The 12,287-nt window shown below is 37.3% G+C and overlaps 1 protein-coding gene across 2 annotated transcripts in view; it reads right to left on the bottom strand.

The window, feature by feature from the left end:
• The window catches only part of ASAH2 (N-acylsphingosine amidohydrolase 2), a 127,259-nt gene that overhangs the window by 24,835 nt on the left and 90,137 nt on the right, over positions 1-12,287 (bottom strand). The window contains exons 1-5 of one of the 2 annotated variants that reach the window (XM_049696521.1): positions 4,872-4,948; positions 4,290-4,347; positions 3,730-3,824; positions 2,033-2,072; positions 1,140-1,235 (exon numbers count right to left, since the gene is read on the bottom strand). In XM_049696521.1, coding sequence (XP_049552478.1) covers positions 1,140-1,235; positions 2,033-2,072; positions 3,730-3,824; positions 4,290-4,292 — 234 coding nt within the window. In that variant the 5' untranslated portion in view covers positions 4,293-4,347; positions 4,872-4,948. Of the gene's footprint in view, positions 1-1,139; positions 1,236-2,032; positions 2,073-3,729; positions 3,825-4,289; positions 4,348-4,871; positions 4,988-12,287 lie in introns of those variants that run through there. The other variant, XM_049696520.1, reaches the window with a different exon arrangement.

Raw genomic sequence — 12,287 nt, forward strand, 5'->3', positions numbered from 1 at the left:
ATAAAATAAAATACATGGATTGACAAAGGAAACCCATTCAACTGAAATCAAACAATAATAAACCAATTTTGCAATAGAGTAATGTTTGTGCTTCTGTATGATGCTACTGAATAACAAGATCTAGTAGCAGATCTAATAACTACTGTGATTTTAAAATAGCAATGAGAGTAAAAGGTATTTCCAGATGTGCAGTAACTATTTGTGATATGAAAAATATTCATGGTTCCTACTGGTGACAAAAGTCAGAAGTACAGCTAATATTCTGTCATTTGTTGCCTACATTCATAATTGAAAGAGATGCTAAAAGACAGTTACAGATAAATGAAAAAGTGGATACGTGAAAACTTATTCACATCTAAGTTTACCCCAGTTAAGAACCTTTATTCAACAGGATTTCCTAGAAGGCAGGGACCCTTCAGTAAAGTCAACAGAGGGCAGCAGGGCAGACTCTACTGCTGGAATTACTATTTGTCAAGGGGTAGCCTGTGTGCCACAGTATGGATTGCCAAGTTATACCTGCAGATGTATTAGAAACCATTAATTGTGGAACTCTACACCATTTTCACATTTTTAACTACTGTTGTTTAAAAGTACTTGGGCTACTTTCTGTACTATTTGTAAACAAAAACGCATTACCAGGCAGCAGCCTCCCTAATTTTTTTGAGGCTCTGTTTCTTAATCTGTATCATGGATATAATAATACCCTACTTCAGTCAGGGCTAATTGTGAGGATTATGCAAGATCACATTTGCAAGGTGCTTAGCCAGTGCACTCAATAAACAGAAGCTATCAATGGGAGTTTTTCCCAGGTTCTACAGAAGTTTAAGGCACCAGAAGTATTAAGGATAGAGTTAGGAATGTTGTATGCCATAACCCAGGCTTATTATCAGTGCCCCTGACAGAGTAATTTATTTCAGGGAAAGTGGAAGTCAGTGAGACTAGAATTTTGACCTGAACTTGGAAATGGTCAACCTAGAACTCCCAAATACAACCTCTGGCTTATCATTCTCTTAGCAGCCCTAAAACAAAATCACCTCTCAAAAACACAATTGAGGAAGTCCACAAAGAAATTCTGCATTTGACGCAATAGTCTTGACCAGGGTATAATTCATTTAAATGATGAGAACTTTTAATTTTACCTGGTATTCTTCATAGGTGGTAATGTAGTGTGTATATACATTGCATAGACCCGAAATAACAACAGTCATATTCAGCATCCCATAAGTTGCAAATTCCTAGGGGGAAAGGGAGAGTGCAATAAAATTACTCTTCATCTTATAGTGTATTATCATCCTACTTATACTTAACATACAATTATAAATATGAATCATTAGTGTAAGATAAATATCTTAACAATATTTTTCCTAATGATCAAAACTGCCTAGGAGTACAGGAGTATCTAAGGATCCCTTAGGAAAACTTAAAGCCATAACTCTGCACTATAGTTGGGCAAGTCAATGGATCTCCAAACATCTTAACGATTGCATTTGCAGATGCAGAATCTTCTTATTACCAAAATACAGATATTTTATCAATTTCCAAAAAAGTATAATGGGAACATATTAGCTAACCACAGGAGTTATTTCCAGCTCCAAATAATAAAACATTTGTTGATTATGTCATCTTAGAACCATTTACAATACTTTCTGAATGTAAAGAAAATCACAAATATAAATAAAATACAGCATTTTTAACATGTGTTAGATTTTTATTTACACAGGACTATAAGATACTAATGTACTTGGGGTCATTTACTACTGAATCCATAAAACCATTATCAATTTTTAAATTATTCGTACATAAATACAAATGAAATATTTTAATCTTACTATAGTTCTCTTATATTTTTTAAGTTTGTTCTTATGCCATTAATATTTCATTTTCACCTCCAGCCGTTATTTTCAAGATGTGTAAAACTCTCGTCATCTTCGCAAAGAATAATTTAAAAGGTGCCAGATCACAGGGACAGGGAATTCTTTTCTCTTTTCCAAATAAAAATGCATATGGATATTTTATTTCGTTTTTAATTTACCTCTTGAACTGCCTCCCGAAGTCTTCGTCCAGACATGGTCCTGAGTCAAGAAAACAGAATTATCAGAGTGTTTTCCTATTCAGAATGTACACAAGGTACACAGAAAGACTTGTAGTGAAAGCCAAAATGTTAGCCTGGCTAACAATAGTAAAGTGTATAGAAACAATGCAAGTTAAAGCTGAGCTTTTTTCCTCACTGCCGTATCTTCAAAACAAATCCTAAAGTGAAAACAGACAACTTGAAGGAGGAAAACAGAATCAATGAATATCACTGGCAAAAGATCCCAATCACTTTCCATTCACTGAGTCGACAATAGGTTGCATTCTATTTAATAACAGCTGAGGCAAGTAGAGAGTGTACTGTTCCTGCCTACAAAGAACTTACTATTTCATTCATTCATTTAATCCTTCAGCAAAATATTGGACACCTACCACATACCAGACCCACTTCACACTGCTAAGGATTCAACAGTATGGAGCTGACATTCTAGGGAGGGAAGATGGTCAACAAGCAAATAAAAAAGTGAGATGACTGTAAGTGCTATGGAGAGTATAAGGTAGGATAAGGATGAAAGAGGATGGTGGTGGTCATTGTGGGGATGGTGGTGTTCGTGCTGATGCTGTAGTGATGTGGTGGTGGTAGGAGTGGTGGGGAGGTAAAGACAATGTTGTATCATGTAAGCAAGACTGGCATCTCTGTTAGAGTTTTGAGCAGAGAATTGAAGGAATAAAAGACTTGGCCATGGGGATAAATGGAGGGTAAGTGTTTCAGGCGGAAGGAACTGTAAATTCGAAAGCCCTAAAATAGAAGCGTGCTTGGTAGTCTGGGAACGGCACTGAAGCCAAGGTGGCTGCAGCAGGGGTGATCAAGGGGGAGTGGTATGAAATCAGATCAGAGAGCTTGCTGAAGAGAGGATCACATAGGGCCCTGTCGGATATTACAAGCGTTTGAGAATTTCTCTGGAGAGTTAGAAGCCATTGAAAGGTTTTGAGTAGTGACATGATTTGACTTATGCTTTACAGGGATTACTCTGGCTATAATGTTGAGGAAAGACTATAGAGGAGTGAGGGAGAAGCAAGAAGGTGAGACAGGAGGTTATTGCAGTAAAATCCAGGGGAGAGATAATGGTGGCTTAGATCCAGGTTGGGGCTGGGGGGTGGGGAGGGGAAGAATGATGGAAACTGTTGAATAGAACATACAGAATTTGCTGAAGGATTGAAAGCAGGGAAAACTGAAAAAGAGAGAATTCAGGGAGGACTCTAAGATTTAGGGCCTGAGCAATGAAAAGATAAAAAATTGCTACTTACTAAGATAGGAAATATGGCATAAGGAGCGGATTTAAAATATGCTTCCATGCTTCTAATACCTAAATCAATTGTTTCACGACCCTATGTTTTAATATTATTTAAAGTCTTTCTACTGACATAATAAATCACTGCATAATTTTATTGGAATGATAACTTTTCAAATTTTTCTGTTTACTTCAAGTTACCCACTAGTAACAGGCAGAGAGAGATTCATTCTTCAGAGGCCCCACCAAAAGAGGGTGGGAATATTTGTCACCGTCGCCAAACATAGCACAGTAGGATACAAAGGAGTCAGTACAGAATTATCTGCCCATGATAAGAAGTGATCCCAACAGAAACACATCCACAACAGTTACATGTGTAACTACAAAAAGAAAAACAGGAACTTACGTAAACTCCCCAGGGATGGCAGTGATGGCCAAGAACCCAAGAGTAATAATCTGAACATCAACTATATCTGGGTGCCAGGGATGAGGTTTTGACAGCTAAGAACCAAAAGCATGAAAACTGTGTTAAGAATATTATTCTTTCTATCGTCAAGAGACTGACGCTGCTCATAGAAGTTCCTTTATTAAAGGATTTTAAATGTTTCCAGCTGTTTTGGGGTGTCTTATCCTAATATCATATTTCTTTTCTAATTCATGTAGTATTAAATATTCTATCTATTCAATAATAATAAGATGTAAATCTTATATACCAGTGTCCCATTAACCTGGACTTATTTTCTCATCAATGAAGTTTCTAATGGATTTATCATTGTGGAATCACAATGTGTAATAGATAACCAAGTGTTCTCCTATATTACCATGGTGACTATCTTTATACAAGATGAATAAGAAATTACCATCATTTGGAATAGCTTAAGTTAATGATTTCTTTTTACTTTAAATCTTGAGTTACCAAGTCTTGCCTTACTTTTTAGGTTTTCTCCAAGAGAATCTATCCTTTACCATATTCAGATTAGTAGAATCTTTCCCTCTATTCCTTTGTTTCCTCTCTTTCTTCTTCCTGGAGAATTTTAATTAAATATTAGAAAAAAACTCTATTTAAAAATTTTTTCTACATCAAAAATCCATGATAGTATGAACACTGTATGAATATGAAAATCCATGTTCCAAAGAGCATTTAAAGAATATTGCTTTACTTAATAATGTTGCCTGAGTTGTGAGAAAATAACCTGAGATATTTTTCTCTGCAAAGAATTCTGTGTTCACTCCTATCCTGGAGTCAACATAAACAAATCCTGAATAAGAAAAATGTTACTCTTATTCTTCCTTTTCCACTGTTCTAATTGCTTCATTTATTTACTATAGATGTAAAACTCTAAGTCAGTGTCTTTAATAATCATAACCCTTATTTCTTAGAGTTACACTTATAGCATCCATATTTTTTAATATTAAAAACTTGGTATGGGAACATCTGAATAACACACAGATCTACTATTTAACACAGAGCTACTATTCATATCTGATAATTCATAAATGTAAAATTAACGATATACTAATTTCACCATGATAATCAAAATGTATTACCTCTCCAGTATGAAGAAGGATTGGCTTTGGTTTTTGGCATTCTTTGATTTCTTCAGATGGCTTGCCCAGGGCCTGATCCCGAATACTGTCCCACGATGGATCCCCTACTGTTGTCCCTATTAGGAATGTTATGATTAATATGATTCCAACCCTCTGAAAAATATCATCATTTTGACAAATGTTGTACAACAATGCTTTTAGGACTTTGAGAGATTTTATCGAGGTTGTTGTTCAATGATTCCAAACAGTTGCATAATAGAAGAGGCAAGATTTCCTGTACATCCTAAAGTAGGAGCCGTTGTTTAATTAGACCTCAGTGTGGTTGATAGAATAAAAGAATATATATGTTCTACAACCTTAATTTTTTTTTATTGCTCTTTCTCAACCATTTTGCAAATAAAAAATATGATATAATTAAATGTAGGTCTATGAACTGAATCACCTTTTTCTTATTTTGAAAACTATAAAAAAAAACACCTCCAACGTGAAGTACCAGTTGTTTGACTTGTGGTCTCTAAAGACCCACTCTTGAATCTCCACTTAATTATGCACACACACACACACACACACACACACACACACACACACACGAGCAATAAAAACAACCATCAAGCGTAACACCCATAATCTGGGGAAAAGCTATGTTAACTACAAAACCTAAGAACATAGAACCTATAATCCATTAGGAAAATATAACAACTATGAACATACATGAACCTAATAACAGAGTACAAAAATACATGAAACAAAACTGACAGAAATGAAGGGAGAAACAATCAACAATAATAGTTGGAACTTCAATAACTCACTTTCAATAACAGATAGAACAACGAGTGAGAAGACCAATAGGGAAGTATAAAATTTGAACAGCACTAGAAGCCAACTAGACCTAACAGATACTAACAAAGGGCTCCATCCAACAACAGCATAGTATGTATTCTTCTCAAGTGCATATGGAACATTATCTAAAATAGACCATATGCTGGCCATAAAACAAACTTCAATAAATGTTTTAAAGTATAAATAATACAAAGTATGTTTTCAACCACAATGTAATGGAATTAGAAATAAATAACAGAAGAAAATTTGATAAACTCACAAATATGTGGAAATTGAGCAACATGATTATGAATAGCTAATGGTCAAAAAAGAAATCAAAAGAAAATATAAAAACAGTTTCGGATGAATGCAAATGAAGACACAGTATATCAAAACTTATAGAATGCAGTGAAAGCAGTTCCCGTAGGGAAATTGATAGCTTTAAATGCCCTTATAAAGAAAGGAGATGACCTCAGCAAGATACCAAAGTAGAAGATATCAGCTTTCATCTCCCCACAGAATACAATTAGCTATCCACAAAAGAAAATAGCTCTGGGAGGGCTCAAGAGTCCAACTAAAAACCTACAGCAACACAGTGGAGCAAAACAGAATAACCACATGAAAAGGGTCACTGGGAAGGTCGGCTTATCTGAGACATCTCAAGATGGCTAGGAACGAAGAAGGGCAGAAGATATCAGTACCAGCCACATAACAGATGCCATCATTTGCTGCAGTGGCCTCTGCTCTGTGGAAGACCCTGGAAACCCTTGCCACTGAGAACCTGAACAGCCTCTGCAACAGACTCTCTACAGCTTTCATGAAAGAGGACCCTGTTTTTCAGTGCAAACCCCAGAAGACTGCTCCACAGAGACACCAGCAGCTTGTATGACTGAGGTAACCAATGATGGATTACCATGGATCACTGAAGAGAGACGTGATGCTGTACCTCCCTCATGAGAAGCTTCTGTTCCACTGCCCTGGAGTCAGGGCTGTCAGTCCCCCACCCCCAAACCCATACATGACCCTGACCCCAGAGCCATGGGTGTTCCATGTACGCCCATGTTTCAGACCCCAACTTTGTGACCACGCTATGTTTTCCTGAGCTCCAAACCCCAGACCTGCAGCTGCCCTGCAAGTACCTGTAACTCAGGCACTGGAGCCACTGCAAGTGGACCTGAACCCCAGAACCACTTTCCTCTGCAAATGCACGTGTTCTAGTCCCCAGCTCCATGGCTGCTCCACATGTGCCCATACCTCAGGCACAGAGCTGTTGGTGAGCCAGTGCCCTGGACCCTGGAGGCATGGTTGCTCCACAAGCACCCAAGCTCCAGATCTCAGGTATGTCACTGTTCCATGAATGCAACATATCAGACATCAGTGCCACCACCACTGTGAATGTATCTGAAGCCAAACATAGCACCCAAAGTGATGCCCTTGGCCATGACATCCTCCAAGGGAGAAAAGGATGTCAGGATGTCCCCAGCAGACTTCACCACTGAAGATCACAACAGCGCTCACAGCAGCTGCAGATACCCTTAGTACTGGCCTTTGAGGACGCATGCAATCTTCACCAATGATGACCTCAGCTGACAGAGCTGCATGGAGACTATGCCACTTGGGCTGCCCTGGAGCTGGAACCACCACAGTCACCCAATCAATGTCTCTGCAGCCACCCAAAGGTGAAGGCCTTTCCCCACCAAAACCATTCTGTAAAGTCTGGAAGAGGTGACTGATCCATCAAATGCACAGACAAATGCAATTCTACGAGAGACAACAGAAATCAAGGAAACATGACATCACAAAAGGAATACAATAATTTTCCAATAACTGACCCGAAGAATTGGAGATCTAGAAATTGTCAAAGAAGAACTCAAAATAATTGTGTCAAAGAAGTTCAGCAAGCTACAAGAGAACAAATAGATACAACTTAACAAAATCAAGAAAATAATTATGAACAAAATGAGAGTTCAACAGAAAGGCAGAATCATAAAAAAGAGCCAAACAAATTCTGGAGCTGGAGAAGGCAATGAATGAAATGAACAATGCAGTAGAGAGCATCAACAGCAGATTTGATCAAGCAGAAGAAATAATCTGTGAACTCAAAACAAGTCATTAGGAACTATTCAATTAAAGTGAAAAAAAATGAAAAAGAATGAAGAAAGCCTACATGAATTATGAGACACAAAATGCCAAAGGGAGTTCTTCAAGCTGAAATGCAAGGATGCTAATAGCCCATAAAAGATATGAAAGAACAGGTATACCTCATTTTCTTGCACTTTGCTGATATTGTGTTTTTCTGTTTGTTTGTTTGGGGTTTTGTTTACAAATTGAGGGTTTGTGGTAACCCTGCATTGAGCAAGTTGATCAGTGCCATTTTTCCAACAGCAATTGCTAACTTCATGACGTTGCGTCACATTTTAGTAATCCTCATTAGATTTCAAACTTTTTCATTATTGTTATATTTCTTACGGTGATCTCTGATCAGTGATCTTTGATGTTACTACTGTAATAGTTTGGCAGCACTACAAACCACATCCATCTAAGACAGAAAACGTAATTGATAAATGTATGCGTTCTGACTGCTCCACTGACTGGCTGTCCCTCCATCTCTCTTCCTCTCCTTAGGCCTCCCTATTCCCTGAGACACAACAATATTGAAATTAGGCCAATTAATAACCCTACAATGGCCTCTGTGTATTCAAGTGGAAGGAAGAGTCGCACATCTCTCATTTTAAATCAAAAGCTAGAAACGATTAAGCTTAGTGAGGAAGACATGTTGAAAGCCGTGATATGACAAAAGCTAGATCTCTTGCACCAAATAGTCAGCCAAATTGTGAATGCAAAGGAAAGTTCTTGAAGGAAATTACAAGTGCTATTCCAGCGAACACACAAATAAGAAAGTGAAACAGCCTTATTACTGATATGGAGAATGTTTTAATTGTCTGGATAGAGGAGCAAACCAGCCACAACATTCCCTTATGCCAAAGCCTAATTCAGGGCAAGGCCCTAAATTTCTTCAATTCTATGAAGGCTGAGAGAGGTGAGGAAGCTGCAGAAGAAAACTCTGAAGGTAGCAGAGGTTGGTTTATGAGCTTTAGGGAAAGAAGCCATCTCCATAACATAAAGGTTCAAGGTGAAACAGCAAGTGCTAATGTAAAAGCTGAGGAAAGTTAGCCAGAAGAATAAGCCAAGATAATGAATGAAGGTGGTTACACTAAAAAACAGATTTTCAACGTAGGCAAGACAATCTTCTTTTGGAATAAGATGCCATCTTGGACTTTCTTAGCTAGAGAGGAGAAGTCAATGTCAGGCTGACTCTCTTGTTAGGGATAAACATAGCTGGTCACTTTAAGCTGAAACCAATGCTCATTTACCATTCTGAAAATCCTAGGGCTCTTAAGAATTGTGCTAAATCTACTCTGCCTGTGCTCTATAAATGGAACAACAAAGCCTATATGACAGCATGTCTGTTGACAAGATGGTTTACTAAATATTTAAACACCACTGTTGAGATCTACTGCTCAGGAAAAGATTCCTTTCAAAATATTAGTGCTTGGGCTTCCCTGGTGGTGCAGTGGTTGAGAGTCCGCCTGCCGATGCAGGGGACACGGGTTCGTGCCCCGGTCCAGGAAGATCCCACATGCCGCGGAGCAGCTGGGCCCGTGAGCCATGGCCGCTGAGCCTGCGCGTCCAGAGCCTGTCCTCCACAACGGGAGAGGCCACAATAGTGAGAGGCCCGCGTACCGCAAAAAACAAAACAAAACAAACAAACAAAATATTACTGCTCACTGACAATGCACAAGTCACCCAAGAGCTCTGAAGAAGATGTACAAGATTAATGTTGTTTTCATGCTTGCTAACACAATACCCATTCTGAAGCCTGTGGATCAAGGAGTACTTTTGACTTTCAAGTCTTATTATTTAAGAAATACACTTCATAAGGCTATAGCTGCCATGAACAGTGATTCCTCTGATGGATCTTGGAAAAGTCAATGGAAAACTTCCTGGAAAGGATTCACCATTCTAGATGCCATTAAGAACATTCATGGTTCATGGAAAGTGGGCAAAATATCAACATTAACAAGGGCTTGGAAAAAGTTATTTCAGCTCTCATGGATGACTTTGAGGGGTTCAAGACTTCAGTTGAGGAAGTAACTGAAGAGGTGGTGATAACAGCAAGAGAACTAGAATTAAAAGCAAAGCCTAAAGATGTGACTTAACTGCTGCAATCTCATGATGATAACTTCCACAAATGAGGAGTTGCTGCTTATGAATGAGCAAAGAAAGTGATTTCTTAAGGTGGAATCTTCTGGTGAAGATGCTCTGAAGACCACTGAAATGACAACAAAGGATTTAAAATGTCATGCAAACTTAGTTGATAAAGCTGTGGCAGGGTTTGACAGAACTGACTCCAATTTTGAAAGAAGTTCCACTGTGGGTAAAGTACTATAAAATGCATTGCAGGCTACAGAGAAATCACTTGTGAAAGAGTCAATCAATGCAGAAAACTTCATCATTGTCTTATTTTAAGAAATTGCCACAGTCACCACAACCTTCATCGACCACCACCCTGATCAGTCAGCAGCCATCAACATCAAGGCAAGACCCTCCACCAGCAAAAAGATTATGATTATGACTCCTTGAAAACTCTGCTGATGGTTACCATTTTTAGCAATAAAAGTATTTTTTATTAAGGAATGTACATTTTTAAGACATAATGTTATCACACACTTAATAGACTAACAGTATAATGTAAACATAACTTTTATAAGCACTGGGAAATAAATAACAATATAATAATAGTAGGGAACAACAATGGCCCACTTTCAAAAGTGGTTAGATCATCCACACAGAAAATCAACAAGGAAACATTGGACTTGAATCATATCTTAGACCAACTGGACCTAAAAGACACATATGGAACATTCTACCCAACAACAGTAGAAAACACATTCTTCTCAAGTGTGCATGAAACATTCTCCAGTATTGATCACGTAGGGTCACAAAAGAAGCCTCAGCAAATTTAGAAGATTGAAATCATACCAACTATCTTTTCTGACCACAAAGACATCAAACTAGAAATCAGTAACAGGAAAACTGGAAAATTCACAGATATGTGAAGATTAAAACACATACTCCTGAACAACTAATGGGTCAAAGAAATCAAAATGAAATCAAAAATACCTCAAAACAAACAAAACAAAAATGGAAATACAATATACCAAAAACTTACTGTATAGAGCAAAATAAGTTCTGGGAGTGCAGTTTATTGTGATATACTCCTACATTAAGAACTAAGAAAGATCTCAAAAAAACAACCTAACTTTACACCTCAAGGAACTAGAAAAAGAACAAACTAAGCACAAAGTTAACAGACGAAAAGAAATAACAAAGATCAGAGTAGAAATAAATAAAATAGAGACCAGAAAAACAATAGAAAAAAACCCACAAAATGAAGAGCTGGTTTTTGAAAACACAAAATTGACAAACCTTTAGTTAGACTACCTAAGAAAAAAAAGAGAGAAGCCTCAAATTTTTCAAAAAATTAGAAATGAAAGGTAAGACATTACAAATGACACCTCAGAAATACAAAAAGATGACTACAAGCAATTATACACCACCAAATTGGATAACCTAGAAGTAATGGGTAAATTCCTAGAAATTCCTAGACTAAATCATGAATAAATAGAAAACTTTAAGCAGACTAATAATGAGTAAGAAGATTGAATCAGTAATCAGAAACCTCCTAACAAAAAAAGACTAGGATCAGATGGTTTTACTGGTGAATTCAACCAAACATTTACGGAAGAATTAATGCCAGTCCTTCTCAAACTCTTCTCAAAAATTAAGGAGGAGGGAATACTCCCAAATTTGCTTTACGATGCGAACATTACCCTGATACCAAAGCCATATAAGGACACTATGAGAAAAAAAAAAAAAGGCCAATATCTCTGATGAATATAGAAGCCAAAATCCCAAGCAAAATACTAGCAAACTGAATTCAATAGCACATTAAAATGATCATGCACCATGATCAATGGGATTTATTCCTGGGATGCAAGAATGGTTCAAAAAATGTGAATAAATAAATGTGATATACCACTTTAATAGCACAGGAGAGTTCTCCCTTTACTCCATGCCCTAAATAAATAGGAAAACATCCATGTTCAAGGATTGGAAGACTTAAAATTGTTAAGATTACAGTGCTCCTCAATTTAATCTACGGATTCAATACAATTGCAATCAGAATCTCAGCTGACTTCTTTGTAGAAGTTGACAAACTGATTCTAAAATTTAAATAGAATTGCAAAGGACTCAGAATAGCAAAAACAATCTTGAAAAAGGAGAACAAAGTAGGAGGACTCATAGATCCTGATTTCAAAACTTACTACACAGCAATAGTAATCAAGAAAGGGTGATACGAACCATGGAATACTACTTAGCTATAAAAAAGGAATGATTTTTCTTTTTTTAAAGGGTGATACTAGCACAGAAAATAAACACAGATCAACGGAATAGAATTGGGAATCCAGAAATAAGACCATGAATCTATGGTCAACTGATTTTCAATGAGTGTGCCAAGCCCATTCAATGGGT

This window comes from Orcinus orca, chromosome 14, assembly GCF_937001465.1.
Source record: "Orcinus orca chromosome 14, mOrcOrc1.1, whole genome shotgun sequence".
NCBI lineage: Eukaryota > Metazoa > Chordata > Mammalia > Artiodactyla > Delphinidae > Orcinus > Orcinus orca.